General features: G+C 40.8%; 1 protein-coding gene across 1 annotated transcript in view; it reads right to left on the minus strand.

The window, feature by feature from the left end:
- LOC124605330 (serine/threonine-protein phosphatase 6 regulatory ankyrin repeat subunit B-like) overlaps nucleotides 1-17,874 on the minus strand; it is a 353,003-nt gene that overhangs the window by 270,541 nt on the left and 64,588 nt on the right. Inside the window, exons 3-4 of the mRNA XM_047136936.1 lie at nucleotides 12,261-12,461; nucleotides 4,630-4,929 (exon numbers count right to left, since the gene is read on the minus strand). Coding sequence (XP_046992892.1) covers nucleotides 4,630-4,929; nucleotides 12,261-12,461 — 501 coding nt within the window. The remainder of the gene's footprint in view (nucleotides 1-4,629; nucleotides 4,930-12,260; nucleotides 12,462-17,874) is intronic.

A 17,874-nucleotide genomic window follows, 5' to 3' on the forward strand; every position in this document is an offset into this window, starting at 1 on the left:
GTTTGGACAAGAAGAGAATAGATGCTTTCGAAATATGGTGCTACAGAAGAATGCTGAAGATTAGGCGGGTAGATCACATAACTAATGAGGAGGTATTGAATAGAATTGGGGAGAAGAGGAGTTTGTGGCACAACTTGACAAGAAGAAGAGACCGGTTGGTAGGACATGTTCTGAGGCATCAAGGGATCACAAATTTGGCATTGGAGGGCAGCGTGGAGGGTAAAAATCATAGAGGGGGACCAAGAGATGAATACACTAAGCAGATTCAGAAGGATGTAGGAGGCAGTAAGTACTGGGAGATGAAGAGGCTTGCACAGGATAGGGTAGCATGGAGAGCTGCATCAAACCAGTCTCAGGACTGAAGACTGCAACAACAACAACATTCAGTGGTATTACATAGGATACCTAAAGTGGTGATCCCGATACTGAGTGAGTTTGTTGCGTATTTTATGTCTTCAGAGAGGCATAATGGATACTATAAAAAATGCTGTCATGAAGTCAGCATCTTCATCCACAGCCACATCTGGCAACATTGTTTCACCAGTTCTATGACCCCAATAGGTATTTTAACATCAAGTTGCCTGTTTTTTGTCCTACAAGTGCACAATTATGGCTTACCCAGGTTGATGCTATTTTTATGTTGTAAGTCCTCATGTCAGACTCAGACCAGTTTTCCTTGGCCATTTCACAAAAGGATCTTGATGCAATTGAGCAGGTCAATAATATTCTGCACTTGCAGTCTTTTCGTGTGTTCAAAGAGACAGTGCTCCAATGCTTTGTTTTCACGTGTGTAACACCATCTGAAATTCTTCAAGCACTTTACATGCATACAGATAACAAACTGCTGGCTGACGCTTCGTTAAATATCTTTCAGAAGCGCAGGCTCCCACATAATGTCAAGGCAGTTCTGTCAGCTTTTACTGATCAGTCTGTTGACAAACTGGCTAAGAAAGCTGATGCAACTACAACTGCAGCTGAAAGTGTTGACAGTAACAAATGTGGCACCATTGTGAATGGCAGCCCCAAACCATGCATGAATGCTATGGGCCATGCAGATACATCCCTGTTACAGAAGACACTGACAGAGTCATCTATGGCGAGTTTGATGAACGAACTTGCACGTCTAAATGCCAAGTTAAACAGACAGAATTCTGAGTCTACTCCTAAGGTAAGAAAAAAAATTCAATATATTCACAGCTGGTGTTGATATCATCAGTGTTTTGGAACAGCAGCAAAGTAATGTACCAAACTTTGCTTGTACCCAAACTTGACCAACGAGTGCCAATAGGCATACCTGCTCATTGATCTCATTTACAGCACGTACATTACTGCTCAAATGCCACAGTTACTGATGTTGCTGTTTCTGCAAGACTGTTCATCGAGGACAAGTTATCACAAGCTGTGTTCTTGATTGATACTGAATTAGTGTTATTCCTCTAACTGCAAGTGCTTTTAAACAAGTTATTAAAATGCCTATTTTAACAGCAGCTAATAATTAATCAATGAAAACCTTTGGTAAACAAGTGTTAACATTGGCAGTGGAGAATGATTTTTCACCTACTTGGAGTATGATTGTTGCCATTGTTTCTGGACCTATTATAGGTGCTGATTCTTGGGTCCTTTTTCTCTGGTACAAGACTTGGTAAATAAGTGTCTTATGAAAGGACATCCATGTGCTCAACTCCCTACCACATTGGGCCATGATTGGCATGATGTCCATGCCATGGACCACACAAATTTCTGAATCAACCACATTTCCCATGACAGTGCAATGCATCTCAGAGCTACACATGTCCGCTTGTGGAATGCACACATGTGCATTATGCAACAAGACATCCTTTTCTCCTGCATGTGCCATGACACAAATTTCAGAGCTGAATGCCCAGTGCACCACACTTACAGCTCAAATTGAGAAATGGTTAGAAATGTGGCATGAAGAAAACGATGCGATGACCTATCTACAAGAGTGAAATCAGCACTTGCGAGATCAGGTGAAGCAGGTGCTTATGGCCTTGAACTGGGCATGCTGTCAATTACAACGCATACATGAAGTGGCTGCCATGCAGATCGAAGACCTGGCATCCCCATGTCCCTCACCTGAGACCACCTGGATGGCAGACAATGATCTCGGCCAGCTGTTAGTGAAGGATTTTCCAGCACTTACCATTTCAACAATCACAACAAAGAGGCATCATATCAACACTACGCTAGGACTGCCAGTGCTTAGTAGATCACTTGTTGCCTGTCTCCAGAAAAGCTGCATGCTGCCTAGCAAGCATTTGACAGGATGATTAGTGATGGTTCTGTTTCTCATTCTAAGAGTACTTGGTCTTCTCCCTTACAGATGATTAAAAAAAAAGAGATGAAAACTGGAGCATATGTGGGGATTACAAACCTTTGAGCTCTCATACATCCCTGACAGGTACACTGTCCCCTAATGTCTCCGATTCTACCAGTAACTTGCAGGGTGGACATTTTTTCAATGTTCATTACTGTGCTAAGGCTTTTGCACAGGTTCCTATGGCTTCCAAAGACAAAATTAAGACAGCTATTACTACACTTTTTGGGTTATTTGAACACAATGTTTTCCCTTTTGGACTGTATAATACAGCCCAACCGTGGCAACAGTTCACGCACAACGTTCTTCAGGATTTTGCATCTGCTTTTTGTTTTGTCAATGACATATTAATTTTCTCTGCTACACATGAGGACCATTTGAAATATATACATGCAGTGGTTGGAGGATCAATAATGTTGACAAGTGTATTTTCATGAAGAAAGAGGTTCCTGTCTTAAGCTAAAAGGTGTCTAGCAAACGTGTTTCTCCTATGCCTGATAAGATTTAACTAAACTCCGTCTGAAGATGCCTTGGAAGGCTCAATGGTACCGACTGGCCAACATGTCATCCTCAGCCCACAGGCATCACTGGATGCAGATATGGAGGAGCATGTGGTTAGCACACTGCTCTCCTGGCTGTATGTCAGTTTACGAGACCCTGAGCGACTATTCTCAATCAAGTAGCTCTTCAGTTTGCCTCACACAGGCTGAGTGCAACCCACTTGCCAATAGCACTGGTCACCCATCCAAGTGCTAGCCCAGCCTGACAGTACTTAACTTTGGTCATCTGATGGGAACTCTTGTTACCACTATGGCAAGGCCATTGGCCTTGATAAGGTTACGAATATTCAAAAAAATGCCTCACCCTGAGACTTTCCAATGACTGCCATTTCTTAGGCTCATTAAATTATGATCACATACACTTTCCCATGCTGGCTGAAGTAAAGAATCTCTTAACATCTTGCTATAAGGAAAGAACACTTCAGGCAAGAGAAATATTTCTTAGAATTATAGGGTACTTAAAGCTGTCAAGGACAAAATCAAAACTTGCTCAGGTTTCTTTGCTAGTTTACCCCACAGCTTAAGCTTCCATTGCTCTTCTGCTGATGCTTGTCAAGTTACCATGGGCACTGTAGTGCAGCAGCATACTTCTCAAGCATGGGAACTTCTGGCTTTATTCTCTAAAAATTCGTCAAAATGGCAACAGTCTTGGAGAGCTTTTGACAGACAGCTGCTAGTCATTTGTCTTGCTATAAAATATTTTTGTCATTGGCCTGAAGACTAGACTTTTATTATAAATACTGACCACAAACCATTAACTTCCATTTTCAAAAATGTCACAGAGCTAAATTCTCCATGACAGGCATGCCAGGCTGATTTCATAGTTCAATTTTTTACAGGTATTCAGCATATTTAGGGGCAGGACAATGTGATAGCAGACTGTCTGTCCCACAATTGTGCAACGATTACTGTTATTGATTGGGTAAAAATGGCTGCAGATCAGGACAGAGACCCGCTCTTCCTCCAATATCAGCTGCATCCAGAATCAACGGGCAATGCCTATCCCTGGACAGTTTTGCAAATGATATTTGGTGTGATGTTTCTGGATTAAAAATACATCCATTTATCCCTGAAAAGTGGCATCAAATAATTTATAATTCATTTAACTCTTTGGCTCTCTCAGGGGTAAGAGTGACTGTGCGTTTAATAACAGAAAAAATCATCTGGCCTGGGTTACCAAAGTGTTGCAACAGTTGAGTGAGGGAATGCATCAAATGCCAAACACGCAAAACTAGTAGACATATGGCTGCTCCTATTTCTGATTTTCCCACCCCTTCTGAGAGACTGTGTGTCGACTTTGTCAGCCCCCTGCCTTCTTCAGCTTTCCCAAAAATAGGAGGGGGGGGGGGCTACTAATGTGGTGGAATAGATATGAATCAAGTAATGAACTCAGAACACAATGTGATATCTATATATAAGGACTGAGAACTTTGGGACACTGTTTTGTGATGAACGGTTATTGTATGTGCTCTTAAGAAAATATATAATAAATCAAAGAAAGTTCAGTATATTTAATAGTGTTTATTCAGTGGTATTACATAGTATATCCAAAATGGTATATCTAAGCTGTCCTTGGATCAATTACTAGGATAGCAAAGGATGGGAAGCAATAGAGTGGTATCAAGTAGTATGTGAAAGTGCACCATAAAACAGGTAACACAGTTAACATAAAATAGAAATATCTTTTAACTATTACATATAATGATAACTTGACTAAAGATAACCATGTACCTCATTCCTTGGGAAGTCTGCTGTCAACATCAGTGGTGTTTGTCCATTCTTGTCTTGACAGTCAACAGGCAGCCATCCCCCTTGCAGGATACATTCCACCATGTTTGGATATCCATACTGAGCTGCATGGTGGAGGACAGTCCTGCCACGAATGTCCAGGGCATCCACCGGGATTCCTGACTCCTGGAGAAACTTGAAAGTCTCCACTGACTCAGTGCGTGCAGAGAGATGCAGTGCTGTCTCATCCAGTGCAGTTCTCGCCAGGACATCAGCGCCAACTGAGAGCATGCACCGAACAGCCTAGATGACAAGAATTTTGTTCCAGAATGGCAGCACTATATCTGAAAAATAGATCTACAAGGCTTCAATTACCTATCACGCCCTAAAATGAGGAACATCCAGCCCAAGATCCTTTCCATCCCTATTAAAGTGGAGTTTTGTCACCTGCCCAAGATCCTTTCCATCCCTATTAAAGTGGAGTTTTGTCACCTGCCCAACCTCCACAATTTTCTAGACCATCCCTATGCCACTTGCCGTAAGGATCATATCCCAGTGGAAGACAACACACAAGACCTGCCCAACCCTCCCACCCAGCACTTCCTATTCCAGTCCTGTCACAGGCTTATCCTACACCATAAAAGGCCAGGCCACTTGTGAAAGCAACCAAGTCGTGTACCAAAACTGCTGCAATCATTGCACAGTCTTTTTTTTATATTGGTATGACTACCAATCAAGTGTTCAGCAAGATGAACATCCACTTCCAAACTGTGGTCAACAGCAAAGTAGACCACCCTGTCTCACAACATGCTGTGAACTTAACACATTTGATTTCCATGGCTGCTTCACAACCCAGGCCATCTGGATCCTCTCCTCCACCACCAGCTTTTCTGAACTGTGCAGATGGGAGTTAACCTTCCAAAACATTCTCCACTTCAGAAGTTATCCTGGGCTCAACCTGTGGTAACCCACTGTCCCCACACCCTTCAGCCAACAGTTTCTGCCCTCTCTGTACAGTCACTTCCGCCCTGTTTTCATCCCCTCAACCTCTTTGTGTGCTGCACTCTGCCAATGCACTTTCTTCTTCCTGCTCCTTTTCTGCTCTTTGTTTCCTCCCGACCCCCACCTCTGTGCCAAATAGTCTCCCAACACTGCATCTGTAGGCAGTCTAGTCCCTGCACACTCCACCAGATAGTGCTCTTTTCTCCCCCCCCCCCCCACCACAACCCCCACCCTTACCCTGCTATTCATTCCCCCTCTCCAACCCCTCTAGATCGCTGCTTGCATTCTACATGACATTTGAATTTCAGACTGATCTGTTGAAGATGGCAGTCATGTGTGCATGAGGTCTCCTTGTTTGTATGAATGAATGTGTGTGTTTTTCCTTTGCTGAAGAAGGCTTCAGCTGGAAGCCAAATGTGTAACTGTCTTTCTATTGTGCCTGTCTGCAACTCAATGTCTCATCTTTACAGAGAATAGTAATTTATTCTTTTCATAATATTGTTGTTGTAGATCTATAAGACACTTTTAATGGCCTCAGTAACAGGCAAAATAATTATTACATGTAACATATACACTGAGATATGAGTTTACACAACACACAATCTGAACATTGAGAGCTATTGAATAATGAAGTAAAAGGAACATGTGAGCAATGAAGAAGGTGTCGAGGGGGTGGGGGTGACAGTTGTAGGGAGTGTGTCACCATTCAGATCATTATTGAGACAGATCATCAGCACATTTTAAAAGTTTGAGAAGAGGAACTATTGATAGAAACTTGGTGTTTACATGCGCCATGTGAAGGTAGTGAAAATATGAAAATACACAACTGACAAAAAAAAAGTGAAGCAGCCAGAAGACATGGCTGGATGTCAATGTAACTTCACACACACACACACACACACACACACACACACACACACACACACACACACACGCACACCATCAGCAGGCATGTAAGTGACTAGAATTGCAATTGTATGCAACACGTAGAGTGCATTAGTGTTGTTCATGTTTAGTGTTGTTAACAGACTTGATTGGGTGTATAAGGGATGTGAACAGCTTCAGACATTGAGTGTTGACTATGCAGGGCATGGAGATGCCACATACTCATGTGAGACAGCATTATCAGCGCCTAGCAGAGCTGAAAGGCGCTTCATTGAGGATCTTCATTTGATCAACTGGTCAAATTGTCCAATATTCAGATTTGTGGAGGAGTCTAATATGACAGTGGCACAATGTTGGACTGCATGGAGACATAACGGCAGCCATAATCATTGTCAAAGTTTCAGTTGAACACGTCTGTCCACCACAATGGTGAATGGCTGTATTATGCAACAAGCACATTGTAACACCTTCACATCTATTCCTGCCATCAGAGAACAAGTAACGGGCTCCCTGCAACATTCTGTGCCATCCCACGCCATTGTTTGGAGACCAGCAGTAACTGAAGTGTGCCCCACACAGGCTACTGCTAACACTACAATGTAAACAGCTGTGTTTGGAATGGCACTATGAATGGAAAGCATGGATGGGCATTGCATTGAGTTTGGTGAAGAATGATGGTTCTGCACTATTCCTGATAACCATCATCAGTGAACATGGTGGTGACCTGGGGAGAGGCCCCAACTTTCAATGGTTTGTACAGGCACAGCAGCATTATTCCTCATGTCACGGTATGGGGAGCTACTGGCTATGACTTCAGGTCATGGCTGGCAATGACTGAAGGAACTCTGACAGCACAGAGATGCATCGTGCGTGTCCTGCATCATCCTGTGTTACCCCTCATTTTTCAACAGGAAAATGCTCATCCACACAAGGAACATGTCTCTATTGACTGTCTTGTGTGATGATGAAGTACTCCTGTGGCCAGCAAGATACACAGATGTCTCCCTGATAGATAATGTATGAAACAAGCTGGCATGTTAATTCACACAAGGTAGCACATCTCAACACACATGACCACTTTCTCTGGCCACTCTGGCCAGAGTGTCACTGGAGCAGCTGGAGATGGTGAACAACTGTGCCATGTGTGTGAGATATGTTTGCCTGTATGCATCTGTGTGCATTTTTCTTTTCTGAAGAAAGCTACTGCTGAAAGCTTTTCAGTATGCCTGTCAGCGACTCAATGTGTCATCTTTATAGTGAGCAGTAATCTATCCTTTCTATAATACTGTTGTTTACATAGCCTCCTGACTGTTTAAACTGATTTAGCAGGGTTAACTGTATCTGGTCTTCTGACATAATTATAGCCTTACTACTGTAAACTGAATGTCAATATTGTCCTAACCCTTACTGTGCAATCAATGAACCCACACAAACTTTCAAGATTAGATACTCTTTCTTCCAAGATTGTATACTGACAGTGAGAATGCCAGTACAGTCAAAACAACTAGCATCACATTTTATGTTGGTGTCAAAAAATCTCACATGAAAACAATGCTGAAAGTCCTCACAGATTTCCATTTATGACAGATATGCAGCCGTATAAACTTGGGTTGAGAAAGGCAAAATCAACATATTAAACAATATATGAGTTGTTAAATAGTTCTCTAAATCTGATGGACAGTAAACTGTCAACAATAGCTATATTTTTAAATTCGCCAAATACTTTTAAAATGGTTAATAATGCTGAAAGTCCTCACAGATTTCCATTTATGACAGATATGCAGCCGTATAAACTTGGGTTGAGAAAGGCAAAATCAACATATTAAACAATATATGAGTGGTTAAATAGTTCTCTAAATCTGATGGACAGTAAACTGTCAACAATAGCTATATTTTTAAATTCGCCAAATACTTTTAAAATGGTTAATAACAATTCAGTTTCAGTTTATTCATTCATCTTTTATCACTATCCGTGCAGCCAATTTCATCATAGTCCAAACGAAGTAAATAATACATAATAGTAAAGAAAACAATGTAAAATGGATAACAATGAACACAACACTCAGTGTAAGCTAGAAGCTTTAAAACACAGTTGAGTTTGAGGACAATAATGTGGCAATCTGCCATGAGCATAAACAAACAAAAGTTTAAACCAACCAAGCAGAGAAGAACAGGGTGGGGGAACAAGCCTCATCTCTCTCTCTCTCTCTCTCTCTCTCTCTCTCTCTCTCTCTCTCTCTCTCTCTCTTACGGGGTGGCCACCTACACAAATTTTGTGCATCTCCCAAAATAGAAGTGACATTGTGATACCAACTGCCAATCTTTCTCAGTGTTGTGGAAGTCATATTTCAACCATGTGATGGACATCGAATAGCCTCTGAACCAATTTCAAAATTAAAAAAAGAAAAACATTGAGCAACAGACAGCATTAAGAAAATATAATGTAACTGAACAGATAAAAAATCTACTCACCGAGTAGTGGCAGGATAGCACACATATAAAGGTATTTTAATTTCCATGCTTTCAGAGTCGGTGGCTCCTTCTTCTAGCAGAAGGTTTGAAGGGAAAGGAAGAGGAGTGAAGGAATAAGACTGCTGAGGTTTAGGAAATGGAGAGAGTTTGGAAAAGTCACCCAGAACCCTCAGTCAGGAAAGACTTACCAGATGGGCTGAGAAGGAAAGAATGATTGTTGGGGACTGTACCAGATAAAATTTCAAAAACCTGAGAGCTCAAAGGTGGAAGACAGACATTATTCCCAAAACATTGTGCACAAGTTAATAAGAGCAGAAAGCTAAGTGCATTTTATGAGATAGAGGTGGGTGGAAGTGGTGGGGGGGGGGGGGGGGGGGAGGAGTGAGGGAAAGGGGGGGGGGGGTGGAAATAGACAGGTAAGAAAATGAAAGACATATAAAACTAAAAGGCACTGAAGAAATCAATAGTTACTGTGAATAAATGCTGAGACTAAAGGAACTAACATATATTAAGCCTAGGTGGGTGGCGAGAACCAAGGACATATTGTAATGTCAGATCCCAGCTGAGGAGTTCTGAGAACCTGGTGTCCAAAGTAAGAATAAAGATGGCACGTGTAGTGAAACAGGCACCACTGTCCCAACTATCATGTTGTAGAGGATGCTCTGAGACAGGATACTGTATGTTGCCAGTATACACCCTCTGCCTATTCCCATCCATCCTAACTGATCACTTGGTGCAAGTCATGACAATGTAAAAGGCTGAACAGCTGGTAGATGACGTGTTGTTTCACAGGTGGCTCTCCCTTTGATAATATGTGTTTTGCCTGTTACAGGGCTGGCAGAGGTATTGGTAGGAGGGTGCATATGGCAAATCTTGCTACAGGGATGATGACAGGATAGTAGCCATAGGATAGGGATATGAGTGCAGAAAGAGCATGGTGTTGGACAAGGATGTTGTGGAGATGGGAGGGTAATGTAAACCTACTCTAGGTGTTGTAGGCGATATGTTACACAGAATGGACCTCATTTCAGGGCAAAATTTTAGGATGTCTGAGTCTTGAAGAAGCTGATTAATACATTCAAGACCAGGATAATACTGAGTGACTCCTTAGTTTTTTTTCAGGATAGGATGTGATGGGCTGGAAAATCCGATTTTGAACTGGGCTGGGGGGTAATTATGTCCAGTGAAGGCTGAGGTGGTGTACTGGTGTAAAGAGTCTGCATCTGAACAAGAACATTAGCTTCAAATGCCAAGGCTGTATGGGAGAAAATGTTTGACATGGAAAGGAAGGCAACTGTCAAAATGTAAGAACTGTTATTTGTTAGTATTTTTAATGTGAATAGAAGAGTATAGCTGATCTTTGGTGAGGATGAGGTCAACATCAAGGGAAGTGGCATGGAATTTGGAGTAGGAGCTTGTGAAATTTAATTACGAGAACATATTTAGAAATTCCAAGAACTTTATCATGTCAGCCTCACCATGAGTCCATAGGTATCTAAACCAAACCAGGGGCTGAAGGCTTATGGATCCTAGGAAAGCCCCCTCGAAGTGACCCATAACAATATTGGATCTTAGGAATAAAGATGGTGTTGCTGGGATTGCGTGGGGAAAGAAGTCCTACAGATTACATGGTTAGTCTTTGTGAGGGGCCAGAGATTTTAATGAGGGACTGCACGTCAGTTTGTATCACAGGGATGGGATCCTGATGGCAGATGATGTATGTAGAGGTGTCAGACAGCTGGTGTAGCCCCTTTCTTACATACTCGCACTGGTCATGTAGCACAAACGTAGTTCCCTTGTCTGATGGGGGGATAATGATGTGGTCATCAGCTTTTAGGGAACAGAGAGCCTAGAGTTCTGTAAAGGACAGGTTAGGGTCATGGAGTTGGAATCTGCTGAAGGGTTGTGAAGCAATGCATTGCAATGCAAATACAACAGTCTCTTGCACTTACCCAGCTAAGTCATACGAAGGAAAGTCACAGAGTTCTCCACATCATTTTTCTAATTTATTACAACAGTACTACAAAATTTACAGTGACATAATTTTTTGACATTGTCATCCCAATTTTTATGCACTTAGCCCATTATTGCACAAGCTTTCCAACATCATTATCATTTTAAAAAAATCAGAAGTATACCAGCCACTTATGCACCACCTCCTGCACTTTTTCTTCAGAAGTGAATCAGCTGCATCTTAAACCATCTTCTAGCACACCAGAAAAATGAATATCTAATGGGGTTACCTCCTAATTGTAGGCAGTACACCTAAAAATGCAAATTCTGAAGACAATGAATGGTGTGGGTGGTGGTATGAGGATGCGCGTATTAATTCCAACAAACAATAAATCACAGCAATCATTTCAAAATCTAGGTTTCAACTCACTGTAAACTACATCACTGTAATGTTCACCATTTACTGTTAATCCCTTTTCCAGATAATAGGCTCTTGTGCACAGCAAGAAACTGTGAACATCACGTTTCCTGCACAGGTTTGACTCATAGGTTTCATTTTGACTGGAAATCTGGAGCATTTTAGTCCATGCTCTGATGTTCACTCTCTGGTTCAAATGCAAATGTCCATGTTTCATTCTCTGTGTTGATTCTTTATAAAAACATTTTATCTTCAGTAGCGTGACAGTCCAATAGCTACTGTCAGATTCTCACACACTTATGTTTACACTCTTTATTGAGTCTCGTTCTGACTTTATGATGATTTAACCTGTAATGGACGATGTCATTTGAAGCACCATGACTAATTTGCATTTGTTGCCATTTCATCAACAGTCACTCATAGATTATTCAAAAAAATGGAAGGGGCCTGCTCGATATTGGCATCAGTAGTGGATATTACTGGATTCCCTGCTCTTTCCCCATCCTATATGTGACTTTTAAATTGTTCAGTCCACTGATAAAACTTGCCCATAATAAAATATTGCTCCCCTCCCCTAATGTACTGTACATCTTCCATAGGTTTCAGCTTCTGGTATACATTCCAACCACAAAAAACTGATTATATAACATTTTTCTTCATCAGTGCAAATGAGGGTGGCACAGTCACATTACTTCACATAAGGACAAAACAAATTAATGTGACAATACTGGAACCAGCCACAAGTGAAGATAATGGTGACATCTAGCAGTACTGCTAAGCAGTACTGCCCACCTAAAGATGTTTAGAACAGAAGTCCAGATACTTATTAACATAACCTCATAAATAAAAAATAAATAAACCAGTATCAAAGATGATAACATATATAATTTCTAATGGAACTCACATCCAGACTTCCACATGATGCTGCAGTCAAAAAAGCTGTGTGACCACGTTTATTATGTGATTCTATTGGAACTTGGGCATCTTTCAGCAGATATCTGATGATTTCCACTTCATTGTAGACAGCAGCACATAACAGCAGTGGCTCATCACTGCAAACTTCTGCATTTGAATTGGCACCTTTTGATATCAGTTCTTTTAATGCCTATATATGCAAAAACCAACAAAAGCCACAGTAAATAAATAATAAATGAGTCTTAAAATGCTGTAAAAATGACAATCATTGCAAAATTATTAACATAAGCTGTATTTACAAGAAATGATGGTAGTTAAAAAATAGAGAAGGACAACACAATTACCATTACCTTATCTCATTTGTTGACTAGTGCTACAGTCAGTGATTTTCGCCACAAAAATGAAGGATAGAAGGATATAACAGTTCGCAGAGCTTGATTATTCCCGTGTATTGTATGCTTCACTTTCTTAAAATTTAAAACTCCATGGACAGAGTTAATAATAATAATAATAATAATAATAATAATAATAATAATAATAAATACTTTAGTTGGTCAGTTGATTGAAATAGTTCTCTGAGTGAAGGAAAAAACTGCATGTTACTGTTAAAATGAGATATAATAGTTGGCCAGCACTAATGTTGAAGAGACAGAAACCAACTGTCACCTTCCAAACCACAAACAATTTGAATTTTGAGTCACCATGTGTCAATGATATCATCCAAATGCAACACACAGCTTCATGACATCATGGACTGCTAGCCCAGTGTTCCATGTCCCACATTATACTCAGTGATGCTATTATTCCTGGACCTCCAAATTGACCACACTTCCTACCTCAGATGTATTTTCCTCTGATTTTCTATATCTTCCTGTGCCACACGTACCTTGTTGAACCCCATACCTAACAACTGCCCCCCCCCCCCCCCCCATCTCTCTCTCTCTCTCTCTCTCTCTCTCTCTCTCTCTCTCTCTCTCTGTTCTATTGTTACAGGACACACATAGTGAACTCATCTACTCCAGTTACACCTGCTGCCCCTCTCTTCACACAGCACACCTCCTGTCTGCGTCCCATTATTATCATCTTTCTGTTTGTTTTCTTTTTGATCTCATAATGCTTTCACATAGATTTTAGTTTGTTTTTGCCTTTCACTATAGACCCTACTCCCTCAGGTTTCACCTTGTTTCCCCATACCTCATCCATTTCATCCTTTCTGTGATTTTCCCCACATATTTTTATGGTTTTTTACACCTACACTATGGATCCTTGCTCCTTCTATCTGCACCAATACAGAAAAGTCTCTCTATCATTAGCCAGAATCCAGTACCACACACTGTTCCTGCATTGGTGCCTAGCTCATGTGACTCAGTGCCTCCTGTATGTGATGAGTATCTGTCTATCCTTTTCATATTGTTAATATTCATATATTATTATTCTTTTTTAGGTTGGTGTCAGATTTCAGGCAGCCTCTTGTGATAGAAGTTACAAAAATAGAAAAGGCTCATGAATGATTAAGAATGAACAGAAAAGTAAGGTTAGCTTGTTTCATCAGAATATCAGGGGACTGAGTAATAAAACAGAAGAGTTTGTTTGTCTGGAAACTTTAAAGAACTCTGGAAAGATAACTTACACATCCTGTGCCTATCAGAGCACCACAGAGCTAGAAGGTTAGAGAAGTTATTTGATTACACTCTACTATCTTTCTCACTGGGAATTATTACATGAAAACCATGAGTCATCACATACACACTGCCTGACAAAAAAATTTAGTACTCAGAAAATATGGCTGGGTGCTGGAGTAACTTTGTACATATGCACACTGTCAGAGGCTACAAAAATGATCAGAGTTGCCGTTCTCTGTGACAGGTAGACCAGTTACCAGGATGCATTAGAGTTGTTTGTGCTTTTTAATGTTACCAGGACTGGTAGCGTATATAAGGTGCTTGAGCAACATCAGATATTGACAGATCACTGTGAAGGACATGGAGATGCTGCATACCCATGTGAGACAGCATTATCAGCACCTGACAGTGTTATAAATGAGTGTCATTGTGGGTGTCCACCTAGCCAGCTGCATATCCATATTTGTGGAGCATTCAGATAAACAATGGCCTGATGCTGGACTGCACAGGAGTGTGAGGGCAGGCATACTTGTTGTCAAAGTTCTGGTCAATTAAATCCACAAGGGGAGATCACCATACTGTGTGCCAAGCACATCGTAACCTCTTGGCATCTGCACCTCCCATCTGAGAACAAGTAATGGGTTCCCTGCAACATTCTATGTTTTTGTGCACCATTTGTTGTAGACTAGCAGTAACCAGACAAGGGAATTACTGCCCCATGCATAGACTGCCATTAACACAATGCAAAAGGCTGTGTTTGGAGTGATATCATGGCTAGGAAGCATGGGCTGCTGATGAATGGCATCAAATTGTGTGCAGTGGTGACTCTGGGCATTGCATTATCCTGGATGATCATCAGCCAGAAATATTCAACACTGGAGAGTCACAGTGATGTTGTGGGAAGACATCAGGTGTAAGCTTTTAACATTGCAGCATGTCAGAAATCGTGAATAATTTAATGATTATAAAGAATCCACCTTGATTCCAAATAGAAACCGGGTGTTAACCTAGGTTTCAGAGTGGATAACCACCCCTTCTTTGGAACACACTAATGCCTAAAGAGGCATGGTCCAACATTAATACAGAATGCCCAAAAGGGCAAAAGACTCACATAAAATTTAAAATAAATGGTACATGTGTACCATGTTAATAGCTGTACTTAGCTCAAACATCAGAAGCGTGCTTCCTCACCGCAACCAATGTTCGGTGGGCTGCAGGCTCTCAGGTACACTGAGGTGGTGCTGGCAGCTAGGCTGTGAGAATGTCAGAAAGGAACGTGCATGCACAAATTGAGAAATCGTCTTCTTCCATGTGACTGGCATAAAATGTGTTACAAAAGTGACCCGATGACTGGGTCAGAGGTGCAGGAAGTTAATGTGTGTGTATGTATAATGTTGTAGCTTGAGGACGATTTTGCCAGGCAGTATATAAACACAGAACATTAGTTCAAAAACATTGAAACAAAGAGATTTTGTAGAGAAAAGCACATAGAATGTATGCTTGTGAATTAATACTGAAAAATATTCACTTTTAATTGTAAATGTATACCTGTCACAACTGGGAAATCCTAAACTGTATGAGTCACACGGAGTCCTTACTGTGCTATTTGATAACAACAAGCAGTTAACAGTCTGTGGTGTTTTTGTCATAGATTTTATAAATGATTCTGATATGGAAAATGCTCTGGCAACTTGTTTTGCATCCTACAATTTGTTCTCAGAAGTTAACTCACAAACACAAGTGGATGAAGACAATATAACTCTGATCGATAATGTTTTCTTTGATGAAGCCCAAAGCAAGAAAATAACTGTATACCCAATAAGAAATTCTTTCTCAGACAATGAAGCACAATTAATTAGGATAAATAAGATAGAGCCTTACAGATATATTCCCCACATTGGAAGTAAGTTACAATAATTAATGACTCTAGGATATATGTTTAGTAATAGTTTACATAAGATGGCCTGGGACAAAATTTATAGTGAACCAACAGTGTTCACATGAAAGTAGAGCTACAGCAGCTTTTTGACATCTCCAAATTTGCCTTCTGAAAGTTCTGTACCTGCTGTGATTGGTGTTGGGCCATTTCCTTTGCTGAAATTTTTTCCCCTTGTCAGGACACTCTTACCATGTCCAGCTTCAAAACTGTTGAAGGACTCTCCATGAACAAGTCAAATCTTCTTGTTTTTGCTTTTCATGAATATGAATTTTTTTGCTTTTTGTATGTGGAAATGCCAGTTAAAAGTCACTTTCACTAAGCCTTCCGCATATGTCATAACAATTAGTGTCACCACAGTTGTCATTGGATAACATTGCTTTAATAGTACTTTTCATGTTCTTACCTTCCTTTTTTGGAAACATTTCTTTTCCATTGATCAGAACACCACTTCCTTTTCTGGGAGGTGTTGATCTCAGTACTGTTGTGGTCATTTTCAACTACTACTACTACAGGTTCTATTTCTTGCAGAATTCCTACATTTCAATTACTCCCACTTCATTTCTAATATCTTCTGCATTTAAACTGCCCATTAAATCACTCATTTTATTCAAAACACTCATGCAAATACTTCAACACACATACAGCTGATCACCTGAGCTGTGCTTACCGGCATCTATTTCGAAATTGCGTCAGCAGCAAGAGCCTCACTGTTGCATAAGTGTTCACTACAGTGCAGCTAACCTAACTCTGATTAAGAAAAATATCCCTTCTAATCCTAACAAACTGAAATTTAGCTTAAAATGTCTAGATTGGTAAGTCTGATGTCAGTTGGGGTGCTTTGCATCCTGACATGGCATTTTGAACTTGGCGGGTTTTGCAAACACTGGAATTCACAATATACATAAATGACCTTGTGGATGACATCGGAAGTTCACTGAGGCTTTTTGCGGATGATGCTGTGGTGTATCGAGAGGTTGTAACAACGGAAAATTGTACTGAAATGCAGGAGGATCTGCAGCGAATTGACGCATGGTGCAGGGAATGGCAATTGAATCTCAATGTAGCTAGTGTAATGTGCTGCGAATACACAGAAAGATAGATCCTTTATCATTTAGCTACAAAATAGCAGGTCAGCAACTGGAAGCAGTTAATACCATAAATTATCTGGGAGTACGCATTAGGAGTGATTTAAAATGGAATGATCATATAATGTTGATCGTCGGTAAAGTAGATGCCAGACTGAGATTCATTGGAAGAATCCTAAGGAAATGCAATCCGAAAACAAAGGAAGTAGGTTACAGTACACTTGTTCGCCCACTGCTTGAATACTGCTCAGCAGTGTGGGATCCATACCAGATAGGGTTGATAGAAGATATAGAGAAGATCCAACGGAGAGCAGCGCGCTTCGTTACAGGATCATTTAGTAATCGTGAAAGCGTTACGGAGATGATAGATAAACTCCAGTGGAAGACTCTGCAGGAGAGACGCTCAGCAGCTCGGTACGGGCTTTTGTCAAAGTTTCGAGAACATACCTTCACCGAAGAGTCAAGCAGTATATTGCTCCCTCCTACGTATATCTCGCGAAGAGACCATGAGGATAAAATCAGAGAGATTAGAGCCCACACAGAGGCATACCGACAATCCTTCTTTCCACGAACAATACGAGACTGGAATAGAAGGGAGAACCGATAGAAGTACTCAAGGTACCCTCCGCCACACACCATCAGGTGGCTTGCGGAGTATGGATGTAGATGTAGATGTAGACATTTAGTGGGCTTTGCACCCAAAGAGAACATGCAGATGGCAGTTTTTGCAACTGAACATGATTTTCTAAAGCTACTTTTATGGTTTATAGTGGGTTTTGCACTCTGAAACTTATTCCATCATATAGGTGCTGGAAAAAATTTATATGGCAGAGAACTCAACTCAAAATTGACAAAAAATTCATTTCACAGCTTTTGCATCTGGGCTCCTCAAATGCTGACATAAAATTTAATCTGTTCCATGATAAATTCTTATCAATATATGAAAATAGCTTTCCT

The sequence above is a fragment of the Schistocerca americana genome, chromosome 3 (assembly GCF_021461395.2).
Source record: "Schistocerca americana isolate TAMUIC-IGC-003095 chromosome 3, iqSchAmer2.1, whole genome shotgun sequence".
NCBI lineage: Eukaryota > Metazoa > Arthropoda > Insecta > Orthoptera > Acrididae > Schistocerca > Schistocerca americana.